The 23,653-nt window shown below is 33.9% G+C and overlaps 1 protein-coding gene across 2 annotated transcripts in view; it reads left to right on the top strand.

The window, feature by feature from the left end:
- The window catches only part of LOC132699324 (homeobox protein unc-4-like), a 58,027-nt gene that overhangs the window by 14,565 nt on the left and 19,809 nt on the right, over nt 1–23,653 (top strand). For both annotated transcript variants that reach the window (XM_060665971.1, XM_060665969.1), the window contains exon 2: nt 22,991–23,178. In XM_060665971.1, the coding sequence (XP_060521954.1) occupies nt 22,991–23,178 (188 nt within the window). The remainder of the gene's footprint in view (nt 1–22,990; nt 23,179–23,653) is intronic.

The raw sequence follows: 23,653 nt of genomic DNA, 5'->3' as shown, positions 1-23,653 counted from the left end.
AAATCTATTTTAGTATCGTTGCTATCATTAAACTTGACAGGATTGACAAATTTAAATCGAAATGATTTATATCTTTTTCTTCCGTTTGAAATACTAATTCTCAAAATATCCCATGATTTCATATTTTGGCATCGAATTTGAAGAAAGCGCCCTCTGGCGTGCGACATAATGCGTCTTTCCCTATAAGCGTCGGAGTCTCAATTTGTTTAATTGCGGGAATAACAGTTTTTTCCGCTTCCCTGGCCAATTAAGTAACAACCTCCCGTACAAATTACAACAATTAACGCAATAATCATTAGAATTACAATCGGAGTTTGTTATAAAATCGTGTCAATTAACGGCCGGAGCTAATTGTGCGTTGCGTACGGACTAAACGCGGCAGGTTGTATTTTTTTAGGCGATTTCAATGGTCCCGCGCTTTAATTACATACGTTTCGGTGTTAATTGCGCCTTCGGAGGTGTGAAAAAAGAATCACCTGCTCGAGCGGAGCTGACGAAATGTGCTTGTAAAATTGGCGGAAGTCACGTAACGCAGAGATGATGTCGTGTCCGTTGACATTGTATATCCTCAAGGAGAGTCGAGAAGCTGTAGATAAATAGTTGACCAACAGCATTCTGTACGCAAGCAAATACCGCTGCTCTATTTAGAAATTATCAATTTTTATAGGAAGGCAAAAAGACAGCCCTAAAATCCTTTTTAATAATTGTCAACGAGTTTACTTTTGTGTCCCTTTATAGCTTATATTGCATTTTTTTGTTCAATCTTTGTATTGAAGAGTTATCTTAAATCGTTAGTCACCACTAAATTATTTTGAATTATTTTTGGAAATTCATATAAAAATGAAAATATTTATTTTTATTGTAAGGTGCTATAGTACATGCATGTTTAATCTTATTTTTATTTTGTTGGAATTCATGTAAATAATATACCTAATTTTTTGTAAGTTTTATTTTGTTTTAAGTGTTTATTCTGGAAAGGCAATCTAAAAATTTGGCAGGCAGTTATTTCACTGGAAGAGGGATGGGGCATTTTCCGTATGAATGTTACAGGCAGATACACGTCAGCACTTAAAAAGACCTGGTCAAGGCAGACATCTCATAAGTACGCCAGTAGTTATGAGAGTTTCTGCTTTGAGACACAACGGTTTGGGACAGAGCTACACGACGCAAATAGAGTGGAGAATTTAAACCGATACTGTTCTTCGACGCCTAGCTGAATCTGATCTGAGTCCAAGGAAACCAACGCGACCACGATTTTTGATCCCAGAGCATAGTAGCGCGGGATTAAATTTTGCTAGAGAACACAATAGAGTTATAAGCGTTTAACGGATGACCCAGTGCACTTCCAAAACAAACAGATTAGTTGGTGAAGGGTCAGTTATGTTTTAAGAAGGAATCTCTTTAACTGCTCGTATTAACTTGGTGGTTAATAACAATGGCGTATGTAAGGGAGATCCTGCAAGAACATGAGATAACACTTGGCCTATACATTCGTGAAAAATTTTTTTCAGCAAGATAATGGTCGATGCCATGTTCGTGTTAATGGACTGCAACCAGCCCTGATCTTAACACATTGACATTGATGTTTGGGACATGATGTACAGGCGTTTTCAAGAGCTAACCCTCTTAACACATTAAATGGGCTTACTGAAGATATTGTATATAGAATAACTTGGTTCAAAAGGAGATAAGGCTCGTACTTATAAGTTATATGTTATATTTTTTTTAACTAAAGTTAGTACATTTTTTTTACTTTTTTTGTTTTTGTTTATTTAATTTTTTTTATCTTCGCTTGGAATTTTATCTATTGTTACACTTATTAAGTTAGAATAAGAATGTACTTAATTATAAATATTTGACGAGTATTATGAAATAAGAATTATTTTTGGAAATAAACGTAATTTATTTAGTGTAGCTATTTTTGTTTTTTGGACCCTCTCGTTGCGTATCATCAAAAAAATGACAGACGACTGGAATTCAATTAATAGTTATTGAGTTTGTTTATGTTGCCTTTTAAAGAAGAAAAAAAACAACTAACCTTATTTTGTAAGTAAAGCAATTATAACGATAATATGATTACAAACAAATAATAGTGATAATTAATAAAAATACAATACAATAAAAACAAAGTATATCTATATATATACAGATGCGAATGCACTTTTATTATTGTTTCTTCCATCTTATCCTTTTGTTCTTGTATGTCTCCAATATTTTACAACCCAGAATCCAGAGAATTGTTTTCAGTAGATCCTAGGGTAAAGTTTGAATGTGATACACTTCAAAAGTTTACAGTTAAGCATTCATAAAGAGACCAAGTTTTGAACCACAAAAAAAGAAATTTCTAAGGAAGTAGAAAATTGAAAACTAAATCGTTTGTGGTGTAATGTAAAATTTGTAAATGTAAATTTTTAAAAGCCTTGTCTAGGAATAACATAGGTCACAAAACTGTTATGCCAATCAAATCCACTGTCATCCTCACTTACACACATCCTCTCTGCTATTTTATCTCTTCCGAAAATATTATTTAAGTTTAGTTTATTAAGTAGTAAGTTTAATATTTTTCAAAGAAACTTCCACAGGCTACTGTAATACATTTACAAAACTTCTTCAGAAAACCTACGCTCACAGACCGATACCCTAATGCATGGTCACATCACCATCCGGCCCAAAGAGAGCTGTAAAGCTATCTCAGCCCGAGTCACTGAAAACAGAATTAAAACACCTTACCTCTGCTCTTCTCTCTAATAATTTCCCCATTAAAGATATTAAGCGTTCCATCAAAAAATACACGTCACCACAACCTTCCAATAGCAATGAGGCCGAAAGCAATCCTACACTTGCCACTGTGGGTCCTTCCTTGCATTCAAAACATTACTGACCACATATCAAAAGTTCTAAAGAAGTATGACGTCCAAAGCAGATTTACCGCTTGTCCAAAAATCTCTCAACATCTTCGGTCCGTCAAAGACAAAATTCCATTTGAGATGCCAGGAATTTACAGCATTCCATGGATATGCGGCAAAGAATACATTGGAGAGACTGGACGAAAAATATCAATTACGCTCAAAGAATACGAAGGAACCTTACGACTAAGACAAATAAACTCATCAGCTGTTGCCGAACACAGTCATGAAACCGGACATAAAATTTTATTCCATAAAACTAAAATTCTTCAATGTAATCAGTTCTTCTACCAACTAAAAATCCGAGAGTCTATAGAAATCTATAAACAACCTAACAATATTAACCGCGACTCAGGGTCTTTACCTGTCACCAATTTGGGAATCAGTCATCCGAGACAGTGTTTATGCCCCTCATTAGCGCTCCCTCAAATAATATATAAGCAGGTACACAGGAAAATACGAGCCAGTTTCTGTCACGCTCTGAAGAAGCCAACAGGATGATTGGCGAAACGTCAGCAATTTCGACTCAGCAAAAACCGACGCAGGAGGAATCCAGAAGTTTTGTAAAAGGTTATTATCAAAATCATGTTTTTTTATATTTTTATCTTTTTACTTCTAGATTTTTTCGTATCTAAAGGGAAGTCATCTACTCTTATCCAGGTTTCTCAAAACTTTTATAGCAAATAATAATATTCCGAAAAAGTATCCCGGATTCAAAAGTGTTATAAAAATTGATATAAGCTTCACCGCACGACTTGTATAACGTGAACTGGATTCTTGGGTGTAGCAATGGAGCGAAGATAAACCAGAACTTCTTACGGCAACGTCGCCTCTATGTTAATCTACCTACACTTTATCGATCCTTAGACCAGTGACGTCGTTAAAAACTTGCGAAAAATTTTCTAAACGTATAGCTGAAAGAATTCGGCAAAGTTAAAACTAAAAGAGGTAACATTTGCGAACATTTAAAACAACTTTGCCCACTTACGAGACGCTTAAGTACAGAACAACGTCCGTAACGGTCACAAACGGAACCGATAATATTCGAGTCCAGTCCTGTGAGACTTACCTGAATGGAGCAGCGTTTACAACTTAATCAATAATTGATTAGGGCCGTAAAGAACAGTTTCAGCTGGGCGAAATGTATATGCAAAGAGCCGTAATTACACGCAGTAAACACGAAAGCCAGTTCGATTGCATTTCCTCGTAAATTTAAAGCTTAAGCGTTAAATACGGCAACAGCTCGGTCCCGGTCGAAAAAAAGAAGACAAAAAAAAAACGGAGGCCTTATTAATTTTATCCTTTCGATTCGATTATGCGCGACGTACGAGGTTAGCGCCAAAATTTCCCGGCCCGACATAGATGCAGCTCTAGTATCACGATAAAACTTTGTCTTATTTTAAATATATATCTTAGTAGGCTGCGAAAAAAAAATTGAAGTCTTGGGTCAAATAGTTTTTTATTGACAGCGTCTTAAACAAGACGTATCCGAAAAAATGTCGCAAATAACGCAAATTGAGTATAGAGCAGTCATAAAGTTTTTGACAAAAGAAGGGTTAGCACCTAAAATTAGAAAGGCTGGTGTGTACGGCCAAAGTTCTCCTTCGTATTCTGTAGCGAAAGAATGGGCAAAACGTTTTCGAATGGGGTAGGAGTCCCTTGAAGATGATCCAAGAACTGGTCGACCAGTGGAGGTCATAACGGAAGATATTGTTGCGATTGTGGAAGAGGTGGTATTGAGTGATCGACGATTAAAGGTCAAGGAAATCTCAGAAATTACTAAGCTTTCTGATACAAGTGTTCGTGGAATGCTGCATGATGGGTTCCTAAATACCTTTCGGCTATTCAAAAACAACGCCGTGTCGAGTATGCGCGGTCTTTTTTGGAACTCTGTGGGTCGGAACCGAAGCCTGCGATAGAAACTATTGTGACGGGAGATGAAACTATGGTTCTCTATTATGACCCTCTATCGAAAAAAGAATCAATGGAGTGGCGTCGTAAGGGTGAAGCACCTCCAAGAAAATTCAGAGTCTGCCAGTCAACAAAAAGGGTGATGGCCACGATCTTTTGGGATTGCGAAGGAATTCTTTTGATAGATTTTAAAGAAACTGATACCACTGTCAATGGTAAATATTACGCAACATTATTACGTAAATTGCGAGATTGCGTACGTGTAAAACGTCGAGGAAAACTGACCAGAGGCGTGCGTCTTTTGCACGATAATGCACCTGTCCATACTGCTGGTGCTGCACAAGCTGCCATTTTAGAATGTGGGTTCCAACAGATAGATCATCCTCCCTATAGTCCAGATACGGTCCCAAGGGACTATTATTTCTTTGGATATTTGAAAAAGGACTTACGTGGACGGCGGTTTAACGACGAAGTTGAGTTAAAAGAGGCTGTTTTAGCTCATTTTGCAGACAATCCAAAAGAATATATTTTTTAAACGGATTGAGTTGTTAATAAAGAGATGTAATAAGTGTATTGAAGTTAAGGGGGATTATAATGAAAAATAATAAAAAATTGTTTCTCTACTTTGCTTCTTTCACATTCAGGCCGGGAAATTTTGGCGCTGCCCTCGTAGTTCAAACAATAACGCATTTTAATTGGATGGGTTAGAACCGCTTCCTGAATTATTTTTATAAAATTTTATCGCGTCTCTGGTCGTTTTTCGGCTTAATTACCTATATAATGTCCAGTCATATTTTTAGAAGCGGTAAATGTAATTGAAGTATCTAGCCTTTAATTATTTTTTTAATGCACAGTTTAATTAAATACCTTTAAACAAGTTCTATTAAATTATATTCTTAATAAAATGATGTAAAACGTAGTTTTTTTTTAATGAAACCTTAGCTTTATTAAATAGACAATTTTATTACAATCCTAACGAGATAGCAGGATACGATTATTTTGATTTTTTTTTGTAATTCGCATTTTAATTAACGTTGTTAATTTAGTTGTCTACGAAAAAAAGATTATTACATAAAATAAAACGTTGCCAATATAGTCACTATGGTGACAAACAAAGACCAATATTGTATTGTTCTTAAAGTTGGTTATTTCATAATTTTTTAGAAAAACGCGATACTCTGGTGCAATAAAAATGCAGTAATACCTGCTGAGGATTACTTTAGCAGATATTTTGACCATTGTGAGCCACTATTGCCAACTTTGAACTTCTATGGTGGTCAAAAAAGAAAAATGAGAAAATCAAACCCAAACTTTTCACTAGAGAAATGACAGAAGAAGCAAAACAAACAAAATCAACATATATAAGTTGTTTTTACATCCTGATCATGATTTTACATTTTTATGATGGCAATGATAAAAAACGAGGAAGACCACAGTTTTTGCAAATTTTTTTTCGACGATCGTTTAGTAGGCACTTTCTTCAAAATGATTTTGAAGGTATGTTGGACAAATTAAATTTACACAGTCGACAAAATTTACAACTAATTCAGTTTTAAAAAGATGCAAAAATGTGTAACGTTCAATATTTTTAAAAAAACAGGCTCAGCGTTGTACCATGGACAAGTTATTAGATGTTTTTGCTGCATGTCAAAATATCTGTGTGACTATTTATTTGGTTACTAAGGAAACCAATTCTAAGGCACTCTACACTTGGAGAAGTCCAGAAAGAACATTTAAAAAATGTAGTTTTTACGTCATTTTCTTAAGAATTCAATTTCCTTAAACCTTTGTATTTATCATTTTATGCTACAATCAATATTCAATTGTCAAATCTTAAAAAACCAAAAAATGATATTTTACATGGTCATCGAACATACCAGCACCTTTTGATTTTACCACTTTTATATTGACCAGCATTTTCTCAGTTTTATTCAGCCTCGAACCTCACGTAGCTTAAAATAGGTCCAAAAACAGCAACTTCAATATTTAGGGGTGTTAGTTTGAACTAACCAACCATAGGATTTCATAGGATTTAATGGATTTCAGATTTGGCTGATAATAATAATGTTACCAATTTGACTGATTTTCAAAAGTCTTCGAAATCAGACAAATTCGTATATTAAAAAATTGTTTAATTGAAAATATATAAAAAATACCGTTTTCCTCAAAAATTTTTTTTCTTTCTCTTTGGATTTAGAAAACTTTTTTTTTAATTTTATAATTTGTTGATAAAAAAAGTACAGTGAAAGCCGGAAATAACTTTGAATCATCAGGTTGAGTGGATACTGCAAAATACCCATTTAAATTAATAAGAGTATTTGTCCAAATTGGATCCAGTCCAACAAAATGTTACGTCTACAAAAGGACTTAAATACACATTTATTTATTTTACAAATATTTTAGGGATTTCACAAGATTTGACACATCAGATTTCTCGCGATATATTTATGCCGAACTTAACGACTTTGGATAATACTATGGCGCCAGCAAGTAAGAAAAGTATTTCTTATTTTCCAGGTTTTTTTTTTGAAGTCTCTCATAAAATCAATGGATAACCCATACCCTGATCAGATAAAATGTCTCAATAAAAAAATCGCCTTAATCGCGACCAATAAGTAGTAAATTATGCGAGAGGCTAATGAAAATTTCGAGAAACACTTAAACTGATTATTAAATAAGCGACCGAGGACGTAACCGCAGGGGCATTTATGTCTCCAGCGGCGCGCGTGACTTCATACGGCAAATTTGCGGTTTACAAAAAGTGATCCGATTTTTTTTTACCGGTACGCCTTAAGAGTAAACCCTTAAGGCCTTTCAAGCCCATCGTTTTTCTTTATTTCGCTGGAAATAAATGGAAACAGGATTTGCGGTTCAGGTTTAGAATAGTCTTCGAAATATTAGAAGCTTTTTTTGAAGCGACGCATATGATTTCTTCAGATATTTAATTTAAAAGAAATTATAGAAAAGTAACAAGTAAATATTGTGATCCACCATTTCATCTCCTGCATGAATAAAAAAAGGAAACTACCGTACTCGCCGTTTTCTCTTTCTTTTAGCTCTCTGAGTGCAGCCAATATCAAAATCACGTCCCAACAATATGAGAATCAGTGTTAAGAGTCAAACGCTGCCTTTTATCTTTCAAATTATTGTCAGTCTTGTTTTTTACATTAGTAAAAAATACAATACAATCAACATTCAATATGATTAAAAATTAAACCTATACAAAGTTCAGGCCTTATAATACCTTAATCCTGCTTTTTGCTCGGTGGTCGAGAATTAACTGCTAGTGCCAAAATGTTTAACTATCTTGTACGTGTTTACTCAAACTTTGACATGCTACCCCTCCCCGTGGACATGCTAAGCTTTTAATGCAGCTTCTGTGCCGACTTCACAAAGGGATGAACGGCCTTTTGAAACATAGACGCCGTAAGCGATGAAAAGCTACCGCATTCAAGGACACTCCCTAAAGAATGTTGCATTCGAGCAAATAATTTTTTTCTGAAACCATGCAGTGCGCCATAATAATCAATGTCGTCATCGCGTCTTGACAGTCCCCGAAAGTAGGATTTCAACATGGATTTTTTGAAATATCCCGAGCAACTTGTGATTTGAAAACCCTGTGGTGTATAATCGAAAAAATGTCTGAAATAAATGTTATTGCACTATATATATATATATATATATATATATTTATATATATATATATATATATATATATATATATATATATATATATATATATATATATATATATATATATATATATATATATATATATATATATATATATATATATATATATATATATATATATATATATATATATATATATATATATATATATATATATATATATATATATATATATATATATATATATATATATATATATATGTATATATATATATATATATATATATATATATATATATATATATATATATATATATATATATATATATATATATATATATATATACACTTCGAGTGTTCGAAGTGTTTTCGGAGCGCGAGCATTGAAGATGCCAAGTGAGATTTTGGCGAAACGTCTGCAGGATTCCAGTCGGATGCAAGATTTGCAGGATTCCAGTCGGATGCAGGATTCCAGTCGGAGTTCAACGAGCGAACGGATGATATCCCGGAATATAGTGTCATCATATATATATATATATATATATATATATATATATATATATATATATATATATATATATATATATATATATATATATATATATATATATATATATATATATATATATATATATATATATATATATATATATATATATATATATATTTATAGACCCTTGCACAAGCGATTTTTTATTTTTAGAATACTTCCCGACCCCTCAGCCCCCCCATTTTTAATAGGTTCCGTCACGGGTCAAAGCTGCATATATGTGCCAAATATGAAGTCGATTACTTCAAATTTCGGACAATTATTGTGTTTCATAGCAAGGTCCAAAAAACAGTCGAAAATCGCGAAAAAAAGACGGATACCGGCGTCGGATCAGGGCCATTTCTTATAAGCTTATGTGTCTCGTAAAGGGTTAAAAAGAAGGCAAATCTTAATTTTGTAGCTCCAACGCACATATGGGAATTTTCCTCAAAAGCTGGCCAGAAGTCAGAAACTTCAACTTAAAAATATTGAGCTAAATCCATTACATTTCAGTAATCTAGTTACCAGGCTATTATAAATAAACAAACTTTTGTTTTGATTCGCGTTGCTACGCGCCATATTGTTACTGAAACTTGAAAGTTTATTTATTTGTATTCATTTAATCAGCGAAAGTTGGTGATTGAAAAATAATAAAATTATAGTATGAATCCTATTGCTAGTAGTAAGAACAAGCATATAATTATTGTTATCTACGCAATTATTATCATCTATGAATTGTTTCTTCTTAAAATACATAAATGTTTCGTTTTCTTTGGACAAAAAGTACATTTCCCCGAGTTTCCCCATCTTCAAATTAGCATAGAACTCTTATTTAATATGTCCTGAAAAAGACATATTTTCTTATTTATGCAATAATTTGCGATCTTAATGGGTATCTATTTTTTAAGAAGTGCTCTCAGTGCTGGTATATATTTTTAATTTTGGTAAAATTTACTATTGCAGTTTTTTTGAACATGCAAAATTCAAAAATGCTAATGGCAACGTTGCCAGATTTACAGCTTTTTGAGAAGAAATATTTATATCCTAGACTATTAAGTGTTTTTTGACTAATGGATGACATATAGCATACATGACAGTCTAAAACCTGTGTTTGCTCTGTGACATTTAAAAAATTTGTGACATAGAAAGTTATTAAGTATCTAATCAGATTTTTTTTATAATAGACCAAGAATTATGAGATATGTTTTTGTACTAGATTTTCATAGACGCAACTGTACAAATTTCAATAGTCCATAAAAAGACTTGTCATAAAAAGTTCTGCTTTTTTATTGCCATAAGTAATAAGATTATACTTGCGAAATTCTTAATACTCAAAGTATTCAAATATCAATATCTCATCTTCGTTTTTACCCCTTTTCTCTAAAATATTTATGATTATCTTTTTGTAATATTGTTTTTGTAATTACATATACATTATCATAATTCAAGGTTAAAATTAGAACTGTTTTATGTTTTTCTTCAATAATACACATTGTTGGTGTTGTTAAAATAACTTTTAATAACTGTCACTGAAAAATAAATGAATTACGTAAAAATGTGAACAAGTAAGAAACTAAATTAAAAATGTTCTAACGTCATTCTAAAAAAAAATTATTAATTAGTATTTAATTTAGGTACGACTTTTCGACCACAATGTATATTTTTACGTGTAGCGGAATAATAGTGTAAAGCACTGTATTATCATTAAAATTTTGATCAAATTCGCCTGTGTGCAACGGTTCGAAAGTTATTCAGGAAAAACTAAAAGACGAGAACGGAGAACGGACAGACAAAAAAATTTTTTTTGACGGTGATCATTTCTCAAAATTCGATTTCATCGATTTTCGAAAGTAACAAGAATGCATAATATCCAGAGGCACACAGCCGAGGAGGTGAAAAGAATGCTGGAGATCCTCATCGCGAGAGGCTTTTCTTGAATAATAAAATTATAAGAAGCCCCCACTCTGGCCTCGCACGACACTGTCGAATTTTCCGAGTATATGCAAAATTATACGGGACGTTCGACTGTGAAAAATCTTTGATCGCGCTCGTTGCGTCAGTTCCGCTTTTTATTTTCTCAACGCGCTGCCGCGAAGTATTTTCCTGCCGATTACCCTAATTGGACCATGTTTTATTCATGGCAGGACAGTTGATAAACCGCGTGCTCGCATTGCTTACGTAACCGCGAACAGATATCTAATAAACCCAGAGGCTCTTACTGGAAACAGTCCCCTTGCCGAAACACTCCAGTCTCCGTGACCTAGCAGACATTCAATATAGCCAGGCCGTTCATATAAATTCGAATGAATTGGCGATCCAATTTGGGCAAGATGCGTTGGATTTAACAGATAAGAGAGCGGAATATGATAAACATAATCAATTCGTCTTGGGATATAGAATTTCGGCGAACGCGAATATGAAAGGGCAACGGAAAATGCGGGTCCGCTGAATTATTGGACGCAGAGAAGGACTCTGTTGTAGAACGCAAAACTTTGTGTTTTTTCAGGGTTTGGTACAATAATGGAGAATTTGGAAATATCGGAGAATTTAAAATAAGCCTAAAATATGATCGAAGTGCATTTTCGGCTTATGAAGCAAAATAAGTACTTTACAAGAACAAAAATATTTTCGATATTTTATTTTGAGATCAACTTATGTGTACGTGCAGAGCTGATTCATTTCTAATTTTGACTTATTTTGGCTCACAATTTGAATATTCTGCATATATTCCTAAACCAACAATATATACTGCGTTAATATATGTATATGTATGTATAAAAAATATATTAATAATATATTTATATCCTGGAATTTTTAAAAATTCTTAAATTTTAATTGCGAATGAAAATGAATGATTAAAAAATTAAACATGCAAGAACATATTATTTATTAAAATATTTATTTATATGTTTATTTAAAAAGGATAATTTTGTTTAATTTAGTATCGAACAAAAGAAGCAAATTTTCACTAATACCACTAGAGCTCCAATTATGTATGGATTTAATTGGACCTCGTGTGATATCGGTAAGAAAATTACCCACCAACAGTTTTTGTTGACGGATTTCCATAGCAACGCATATTTCTATCAAAAAAAATCTAGCATAACTCGCTGTTCGGTACCGCCGAGGAATAGATTTCCACTAAAATTCATCCGTTGCCATGGTGATCTGTCAAAAAACACGTTTTAATTAATAAATCCGATCTGAAGTCTAGCTCAGCAATCCAAAAACAATTGATAACACAAAATAAATTAGTAATTCTGTAGATAAAGCAATTGCAAATACTTTTTCTAACATGTACGTATTCGTAAATAATAGAATGCGTACGTATGTTCTTAACAACAGAAACTAACCAAAATTAACCAAATACTTGCTTATTTGTAAACAACGCAGAAAGTCTACAGCAACAACGCTCTGACAGGTCTGTTCTCGTGATTACTAATTCGGATTTGAATGGAGAGTTATCTGCAGAATTCTATGCGCATTAACGTCTTGTGCTTAGCTTAGCTTGGCAGTTTCAATATTATCAACAAATCTTTTGGATCTTGGAACGACTATACAAAGCAAAAACAACACGAATACATTCACTATTAGGTATTTCACTTCACCTCGAAATCGGTCAAAATAACATCAGAAAAGTCGCTTAGAACATTATTCGCATGAATCAAACAAATTATCAACTCTTCTCTTTTATAAATACGAAATAAAAACATCTTTCATAACAAAACCTCTGCACATACATAGGAATAGTGAACCATAAAGTTGGTTTGGCTTATATGCAACTGCTCCATATATGCAAGGCAATATTGTATTAAAAGATATCTAAATAATATTTTTTTTATTAGGGAAAGGGTAACGATTATCAGCCCAACTGGTCATCGAAGATCATTTTAAAATTTGCCTATATATCTTTGAAAAATATATTTTTTATTAGTTTTTGGTAGATTCAGATTTTTGCATTAGTCGAAACCGGTCAGATGTGGGTTGTAATTTTCTCTTAAATGTGCAAAATATCCTAACTCGCACTAGATCTAAAATTTTTGTTTATATCTGAGGGCCCGACTCTGGCAAGTTACGATTATACGGTCCCGGGTCCCGAATGTTTTGATTTATTCAATATCTGGAGCGGTCTTCAGCGAAGATATATTGCCCAGATAAGATTCCGTTTCCACTGGGGAACAGTCCATAATACATATGCTTCGAGATATGTACAGAAGACAACAAGGATTTATTGGATTAGATGGGAAACCCGGGCCTCTGAATTAAAACTTTCGTTCTGCTTCGTCGTCTAGTAATTTTGCGTCGGCCTTTTCTGTAGAAAGATCAGTTTTTTTTTTTCATTAATGCTATGAAGACGACAGAGAGATACTTTAACATGAAGGTGTGCTTCACCTCCACGGTTTTACATTGCAGGTATTAAACACTCCTTATTTAGGTCCCTAAAGGTGGACAACCTATTTAGGCATCTTTTCAATCAGATTAACGCAAACGATCCAAAAACGCTAATAATTATTTCCGGCATTTCTGAGTATGTCCATACAGTCTGCCATAGAAATTGAAACACCAAGTATATAATGTTGGATTGGTTGATGCACGCATGCATTTACTTTACAAAGATGAAGAATTCGCTTAAAGCTGTGCATTCAAATGACATGTATCGTCAATTGAGTGAATTTGATCGAGGTAAGAATACCAAAGTGGTTAATTTATATTCTTCGAGAGTATTATAAAAAAAGTAACATTCAACATTTGTTTTTTAAGTTAAGCGGCGAGCAGAAGAAACATTTTCCGCAAATAGAATAGACATAAAAAAATGTGACAGTCACTTACTCTAGAAAGATCAATGTTGACTATTAAATAGGTGATGACGAAATCAAGTATACTAACAAAATTATTCTGAAAATACACTCCAAGTATATTGTAAGAACATTGGGTGTCATAATAAGGAATACAAGAAATTCTTGGTCATGTAATGTAAATATTGGTCTCTCTTGGACTGGTGCAGTATGCATTAAAAATAGTGATTGCATCGACTGCAGTTGATGTTGATCAAATTGAAAAAGTTTTTGCGATGCCTATATAATCGTCGAAGAAGCACAAAATATGCTATTTGCTTTCCCTGGAACCTATAATTCTTTCGGGATCATAAAAAAATCCCATTAGAAACCGAAGATCTTAAATTTGCAAATGAAGGAAGAAACTTACATGGCTAATTTATGTAAAAAGACTTATTATATCCTTTAAAATATGCATATGGACATATATTGATTTTTTAAAAAGAAATGTGTTCAGTACTGAGTAGAAAAAACGGAATATACTGACCCTAGTTATCCTCTTTCGAATCTGTGGCAGTAAATTTCACCTTCTTAATTACTTTGGCCGAAACAAAGAACACCATTCGACAAAAGGAGAGAACCGCCCGAAATCAATTCTTATTCAAATAGGTCAAGTACTAGCCGGTGACTGATTGACCTTCCCTATATATCAACTCAGATGAAACTCTATGAGTTAATACGCCACTGCGAATGTAACTATGACCATATAAGGCATTACGCTGTGACAGAGCATTTGATTGGTTGCGCGATTTCACAGCATACTACGATCCCACAACAGCACGTACGATCTTTTTCATCGCCTTGGTCAACACATGAAGCAAAAGCAAAATCGGCGTCGTATGGTTTCGTCGTTTGTTATATGAGTAGATTTATAAACATCAAATTCAAAAGATTGTGGTTTGAGAAAATTCGCTTGTATATTTAAAGAAATATTTTAAAAAATTTATTAATTTAAAATTATTTTAACTGTTTCAATTTTTACTAGTATTTCTTATGTAGATTATGAAAAATTTTTACTCAAATAACTGAACTGTTCTAGCTATAATGCGAGTAAACTATACAATAAGTTCCATTAATATTTTGGTTGCATATGTGCCCAAAACAAATTATTATTCTCGATATAATGAAGTTTAGACTCTTATTATTATAGCTTGTTGCTTTATTGTTATTGCAATATTCGAAAAATGGTTAGTGTTGAGTAACTGAGATCAAAATCTTAGGTTTTAGAGACATAAGTGCATTAATAAATTAGTTTTCATTGGTTTTAAGTAATTTAAGTAAATAAAGCAGTTTCGACAGGTGAACCTCGATGAAAGATGAAAACTTCATTATTAATATTCTTTATACGCAGCAGTATCAAATTAATCTTGATTAATTACATAAATTTTAATGTAAAGTTTTGTTTAAGGCACTGAATTGCCTGCAGTTTACAGTAAACGATAGATAACTAGTTTCTTAATGCGAGAGAGTAATAAAATGTAAATTTGCAATAACAGGTATCATTAAACAGGGTGGACAACTTTAAGATTATATCATAAAGTTCAGATAAATTGGCACACATTGGAATCGTTCTTAAATTAGGGCCACATTAATTTGCACATAATAAAATGATGAATTTCGTAAATAAATGTTATGTGACAGCGGTGATACTACAAGTAGTTGATCAGAATAAAGAATAAATCTTCATGATTATAATGATAAAAATGGACATATAATTGAGATATAAATTATTCAAAAATTAAATAATTAAAAACTTATAAAGAAGTAAGGATAGTATGAAAATATATAAATAAAGCAATGGGGTTTAAATCTCAGTGATATGGCGGAAGGCGATGTACTGTTATATTTTGTTTTGAAGCGATTTCCTCGACAACAATTTCGTATAAAGAGATTTATTGAAATTAATAATCCGTAATACAGCATATCTCTGTGAAATTGCTTTTAAGCCAATGAATAAGATCATTTTACTTTCCAAGAAGACATTTTTTGAGATTTGTTTGTTTGAGTGGTAGTGGTATCCATGGCATATCCAGAAAGAATTAGATCTAGCATTTACTGGAAGTAGTCTTCAAAAACATCTTGGCACATTTGCGTTTTTCCCTAAGCTACCAAGCGTCCTTATTTTAAATAGAAGCGGTATATTTTTAATCGGTTCTCTTACAATTCGAAATATTTTTATACCCCATACCCAAATTCAATCGGTTTTGCAGATATGACAAAAATCTAAAGTAATCAATGATTTAATCAATAAACTAGAATTTCAAATTAAGTTTATGCCACATCAATAATAATAATTATATTAATTATAATAACAATAACGTTCCAAGTGTGTGAATTATTTCATACAGTATATGCAAATAAACCTGAAATTATAAAATCAACTGTCTGCAGAAGAAGAATTTTGGCAAAATATATAAGTATAAGCCATTCGGGGTATATCTCCTGCAGGAATTGTCTGAAATTTTCTGGTCGTGTTTGTTTTTTTTAGTTTCGATGAGACTTTTTGCTTGAATGGCATTGTTCATCGACACAATTGCGCCGAAGATCCCCATTGGATGATTAGATGATTTATAACCGCATATGATTTCAGCAAGATTTGGAACCTCCCATTATACCCTAAATGTAATACGACCAAAAACATAGTGCATTTATTGCTTTGACGTTTTAAGTATTCTACAGTACCCTCGCAGGGCAGTGGTAAAACCCATCCCAACAGATGTTTATTCTGCATTAAGTAAGTCTTGATTGAGATGGACTGTAACGAGTATTTGTAGAAAGCATTAATGCTGCGGGGTATTTTCGAATATAAGTACAAGCGTTTATTTTAACATCACGTGATATGTATCGTGTATATTACGAAGGTATTTGACTTTGAGCCTTCATCTTCTCTTTCTCTTTATCAGCCCAACGACATCCACTCCTGGATATAGGCCTCCCCTGTTCTTTTCCACTCTTCTCTGTCTCTCTACTGCCTCTCTAATATCGTCCATCCATCTTCTGGGGGGTCGCCCGACACTTCTTTTATGCAGTCTCGGTCTCCACTGCATAATATATTTTGTCCAACGACTGCCGTCCTGTCTAGGAACATGCCCTGCCCAAGTCCACTTCATTGCAGTTACTCGTGCTATTACATTCTCCACTTTCGTCTGTCGTCTGATCTCTTCATTTCTCGTGTGGTCCCGAAGGCTGACGCCGAGCATGAGTCTTTCCATTGCCCTTCGCGTTGTTCGGAGTTTGTTAGCATCTCTGGAATTGAGGGTTATTGTCTCTAGTTCGTATGTGAGAATCGGGAGAATGCAACTGTTAAAAACCTTGGACTTTTTAATGGTGAAAGCCTACCGGTAGCGGCCTAAGTCATAGGGACTCTTCTTTGAATTTCGGCAGGCTGGTTATCTATCCCTAGTTTTATTTGGTGACCCAGGTAGACACATTCTTCAACCCTCTCTATCATCTGACCACGTATTTGGATTTGTGTGAGGATTTTGGTCTTCGTTAAGTTCATTGTTAGATCTACCATTCCCGAAGCAGTTCTGAGTTCTAAGAGCATTTCCTGCAACTCACCTAAGTCACTGCTGATAAGCACAATATCATCCACAAAACGGAGATGATTTAGACATAGCTTATCAATCCCAAGACCTTTGTGGTTCAAGTTGAGCTGCAGTGCCATTGTGAAAAGCTTCGGGAAATAGTGTCTCCCTGTCTCACCCCTCTCCCGAGAGAAATCAACCCAGTTGATAAGTTTTCTCCGATGATCCTTCCAGTAAGTACGTATTTACGTATATGATTCTCGATCTTTGACCCTGTGAGGCTGTTTTCATTGGATAGTTCAAAGGGTAAGGGTAAAAGGGTGTACTCCATTTATCTTACAGGTAAGTTTGAAAATAATCAATTGTCGAATAACAACATTCTTCTTATTGCTATTTATGTCTTCTAAATTGTTCTTCGATTTGTAAACAACGACAGTCTTTTTTAAGACTATGGATTATATTCGCGGTAAATAAAGCTACGTCATAAGAATACAGATTAATGTTAATTAGAATCTTGCAATTAAACATTTTTTGAAGGTTCCTGTTTTTTAACACTGTAAAATGTGGAGACCGTGAAACGAAGCAGATGTTCCCTGTTAGAAGAAGACATGAAAACAATGCCGACGAAGACGAAGTGAAGATGGTAGTCAAAGCTAATGACAATTTAGAAGACGAACTACCTCAGCAAATAAAAAACGGATCAAATTGTCTTCGGATGCTAAACAAATTGTTTTCAATGTTTAGGATTTATTTAAAAATTCAGAAGGGGGAGTAGGAGCAGCAGTAAAAACAAGTGGCATGACCAAAGTTCCGAAGGTAACTGTAAGAAAAAAACAACACGCAGATCTAATTAGGTGTATAATCTACGACGCTTACAAAGTGAATAGTGTTTTAACACTGGAAGCACTACATTAAAAATTAGTGACAGACTTAAACATTAGCTGAGCAAAGAGCCGTTGCGTACTTTTTTTAAGAAAATGGAAGCAATCTCTGGAATTATTAAAAATATAACATTTTAATAAAGACTACAAAAGATTACCCCGTATCATTGTATATTTAACCCGATTGAAATGATTTCGTCTTAGTTGAAAGCGCATATAAGAAGAAATAACACCGCACCAAATTTTAGTGATAGTATCATAGTAATTCGGCAAGAGGTAGCTAAAATATCAATACAAAGCTGATCTAACTATGAAAAACGAGTAATAAAAGAAGAAAATATTTATCGGGAACGATTAGTGGCGGAGTTGATCATTGAACTAAATGACGACACTAGGGATAGTGACGATTTTTTAAGTTATTGATTATTATTATTATATTTAATATTTGTATATTATTGTGGAAATTTTATGCACATGTCAAGAATTGCTCGACGAAAAAATTGAAAACATACTGATATCCCGTTTGTTATTGCGGATTGATAAATTCCTAGGACAATCCTGGAATGGTTACGGGTAAGAGTCTGGTCGGCAGGGTGTTCTTTAAGGGGCTGCCGCTTTGGAGTAATAAACAGTGAGCAAAGTTAATCACAATCAAAGTTAAGTTGTAAAAGCACTATATTTCTGGTGCAAGTATACCTGTATCAAATGTTCCCAAATGAACTGGGAATTTGCAAACCACTTAGGGCAGGACTATAATTTCCGCATACATTAAAATAAGTACCTTTTTACTTTTATTTTTAAATAGTTTTTATTGTTAATATAAGTTTTTCAGTTCGTTAAAATCATTAATTATGTCGCTGACAAAGTAACTTTGTGTTTATTGATTAAATTGATTATATCATTAATTATTTTCGATTTTTGCCAGACTTGCAAAAAATGAAAAATACTTTAAATTTTAAAATTAGAAAAAAGAAAATTTGGTAACTTAGGGAAAAAACATATATTTGACAACGTCGCTTATGTGACTCTTGTATCCAGCCTAATTAGAAACCCCCGTATACTAATTTTTATAAATTTAAGTCTAGAAACAAGAAACGAACTATTAAACAAAAAGTGAACAACCGTTTTCCAATATAACGCCCCACCACTCCCCGCAGCAAAACGGACCCTCAAATAATCCCAAATCCGATCGACGTATATTCGAATCGGATTTTAACGCTAAAGCCGACGCAGAACGGCAGGGCGCCGCGACGCAATTCACAATTTGCTGGAACGGGCAATTGAATCGCTTTCAATTGTTAACCTGATTTACGGGTGTAGTTAGGTTCGGGTGCCCCGATTGGTCAGGTCCGCCATTACGGTCGCGAACATTGGCAACAAATCAACGACGTTCGACTGTTAATTCGGGACCTTTATCAATTTGTAACGATTACCTTTAGTAGCGTGTCATTAGTCGGGCGTAATAGTTTTGGCGGATTATGCTTGGATTTGTCGACTATTCCGATGGTCAGACGACTTTTTGCGTTTATTCTCTAGCATGCGTTAATTTTCTAACTACGCCGACCAATCAGAACGCGACGGCTAGTTGAGATCATGGCGCCAAATTTAAATTGATTCTGTCACTCGGTACGTACACTGGCACATTATTATTGTAACACTTGATTGTGATCCTGCGATAATATTTTATATATCAAATCAATTATAAACCATATTACTCATATTTTATGACACATTCGTACTATTATTAGGAAACTTGATTGTGATAGTGCGATTATTTTTTTTTATGAATAAACATTAATTTATTATAAATAATTAAAATTGACAATAAACCATATTTCTCATATTTGATGACACCTACATACGTCCATTGGCACAGCACTGTTTAGGTATTTTTTTGACACATTATTATTGGAAAACTTGATTGTGATCGTGCTATTATTTTTTATGAATAAACATTAATTTATTATTAATTAATAATTAATTAATTAGTATTAAAATAAATGATAAACCAGATTTTTCATGGTTTATGACACCTGATCTTTTGATTTTTACGGAACGGATAGTCGAATCCTTAAAGAGACAATCGATCGATTTTCTAACAAAACCATTAAGCTTAGTCATTAGCAAGTGTATACGTGACTTGGTTTTCCTTCTCAGCTAAAATTAGTAGTCAACTTTTCTTTATTTGTCTAATGCCAAATAGCATTTAATGTAATGAATTATGAATTTTTTAGGATAACCTAGTTTTTTCAAATAGCACCCTAGTGGGAAGAAAAACTTTTTGAAACCGGTAGTTTTTTTGCAATATTCTGACACCAAAATTTTCAAAATCCGTTAAAAAATAGATAAGTAATACATTTTAAGTAAATACATTTTTATAAAAACAAAATGTTACTTAGGTGACTTTGCTTCTATTCATAATCGAGTCGGCATGATTGAAAATTCTGACAGTTTGTACATTTTTCTCTGATTATCGTTTTTGTCGTGTTATCGATTTGGATTATCATGGAAATCAATAATCAATTTACAAAAATCTCAACAGGCCCGTGCATCGTATGCAGCACGATATGCGGGACATCGTAATACTTTGATTTTTCTAAAAATGTATTTACTTATCTAGTTTTTTCCTTCCTGTGAGCTTATTTTTAACGGATTTTAAAAATTTTGCTGATATTTGAAAAAACTGGGTTATCCTAAAAAATTAACAGTATTTTTTAAATCGCTATCTCAAGCCGTTTAAAAGTTATAGAGTGTTCCCACTTTCTTGTGTCGCCCGGTATATCAATCAATCAAGTTTCTGATTGATTAAGAAGAGACTCCTTATCGATTTTAAAAATAAACATTTATATTCGCTTCAAAGAATACAGGTCAACGGTGAAGTACCTGTACCTGTGATCTGACTAATGCTGTGAGCTGTTGATACTTTATTGAATAAATTGACATTTTATTGTGTACGGAGAGGCTCATTGGAATTAATGGACGGATATGAGATGTGGTAGTTGATAACACTGTCTCGCCTTATTACCGCCTTAGCGGAGTGCCTCAGGGCTCGGTACTGGGACCGGCACTGTTTCTGATATTTACAAATTATTTATCTATGTCAATGGGTGGTGGTATCTTATTCGCCGATGACACAACTTTGATATCAAGCTCGAGAAACCGCTGATCTAGCTGAGCAAAGTCAAAGAAAATTAGATATAATGGTTCTCTGCCTGCAAAATATTTTTTTGTTATAAGGTTTCTCCTCTCTAATTTGAATTTATCGTGAATCTTCAATTATTCTTCGGCTTTGATCTTCTCTTGTTCCTTAGTTCATCATAAATCGTGTGAATTGTAATTTTTTGTGGAAATTATTGAAAGAAATAACTTCCACAAAAAATTACAATTCACGCTTGAAATTGATAATCGCAATATTATTAACTTTTTAGACTTATCCCTATATCGTGCTCTTATTGCGACACTGTGTATATAGGACAAACAAACCAGTATTTCAAAAATAGAATAAACGGACATAAGTATGACAAAAAAATAAATACCCATTGTGACAACACCAAACACACATTCAATTTTGAAAAAGTTAAAATGCTACTAACAGAACCTAACACCAAAAAAATAGAACTTTATGAAGAAATCCAAAAAAACAAAAAAACAATTAATTACAAAGCCGATGATAAAGGCCTTAACAAAATATATCATTCAATTTTAAACTAACAAAATTAAATTATCCAATATATTTGCTAATAAAAAACATCCGTACCTGTTTTGCATGTCTACGGCAATTAGGTTTGGTTTTAGATGGAAAGTGTCGAAAGTTTTCTTCTCAAAAGCTTCCATACAATATTTGAGATAAGCGGTTGATTGGTTTCATTTAAGATGAGGTCTGATTCCAGATTCTCAATTTTAATATATCTGAAACAATGTTGCAAACATTAGTAAAGAGGGCCTATGTCCAAACTAATCGGATCGTTTTTAATTATTCTATGAAGTAAAAGGTATTAAGTACGAAAATATCAGTTGTCCCTTTAATATAGAAGCTAGATATTTTGCTATTGAATAGGTTGAAATACTAATGGTCCCAACAATATTCTAATTCCAATTTTAATTAATTTGTTTTTATTGATTCGCATTTATATTACGGTCTCATTGTATTTTTGCAATTTTACTGATATTGAGTAGGAGCTGTATTTACAGAGTCTCTGTGTTCAGGTATAAAACGCGCGCTAAGAACCCCGAAACCCCGTTTGCGTCCCCTTAAAAAAAAATTAAAAAGCACCGACGCGGGCAAACAGGGCTCCCGACCCAACACCGTCGCTACTCACCCCCGGTACCCTGACGTCGCAGCCACCGAAAACTTTAACCAAAGCGCCGAATATAATGTGGCGTCAAATTGAGAAGGGCGCCCGCGCCCCCCTTGCACCCCACCGAGCCTGAGATATCACTCCCACGGGGCTCGTTCAGCCGCCCGGCTCTATTATTATTGTATGGAGCAAATCAAAAGGTCGGCTCAGTTAGAGTGGCTTAATACCGAAAATAAATCATTGGCAAATAAAAACCTCCCTCCGTCTCGGGGGGGTCTAAGCTCGCCCCCACCTCGCCGCCGTCTGCGGTGGTAAATAGCTTGTTGTTGATGTTCCGGAGATTCGGATTTGATTGGATTATAAGAGGGTGTAAAGTTAATAACGGATTATTGGATTCCGTCGCGTTGTTGTGGGGAGAGAGTCGGTTTCACGGCGGATGGTTTTGAGCGCGTTTCCTTTTTTTGCCGCAGGTGGCGCTGGCAGCAGCGGCGAGGCCGATTCCGAGTCCGCGGCCTCTAAACGCAGGAGGAGCAGGACGAACTTCAACAGCTGGCAGCTGGAGGAATTGGAGAGGGCTTTCCTGACGAGCCACTACCCGGACGTGTTTATGAGGGAGGCTCTGGCGATGAGGCTGGAGCTCAAGGAGAGCCGTGTGGCTGTGAGTTGAAATAATTACGACTTATAGGATAGCTCTAATTGCTCGGAATAAACAAAAAGTAATACTTGTTGTCGTTGGGAAGGACGTTATATAGAAGCATTTCAACATGTCAGTAACATTCTAAGCTGACTTTATTTCACTGGATAACAGTGATCTCCGAGCAGCTCAGTGATGCAAGGAAGGTTTGTTTTATAAGTAAATATTTTCATTATGGGGCGGGCGTGGTATTATATTAATTAATAAGTATTAATGCCTCTTTGTGCGTTAAAATAAAAACAAAAAAATCAATCAGCAATCGTAGTTATTTTAAGTTAATTTTAATAAAAGTCGGGTAAGTGGATAAAACCACAAGAACAAATAAAATAGTAAAAATGAACTAGGTTATAACCAAAACAAATCAATTCACTTAAACATGAACAAATAAACCTATAAACACTATCAATAAAACAACAAGACAGATGCAAAAAAATTACAG

This window comes from Cylas formicarius, unplaced genomic scaffold (genome assembly GCF_029955315.1).
Source record: "Cylas formicarius isolate icCylForm1 unplaced genomic scaffold, icCylForm1.1 PGA_scaffold_3__17_contigs__length_32017465, whole genome shotgun sequence".
Lineage (NCBI taxonomy): Eukaryota > Metazoa > Arthropoda > Insecta > Coleoptera > Brentidae > Cylas > Cylas formicarius.
The sequence above is the reverse complement of the archived record's forward strand: the minus strand, read 5'-3'. Positions and strand labels throughout refer to the sequence as shown.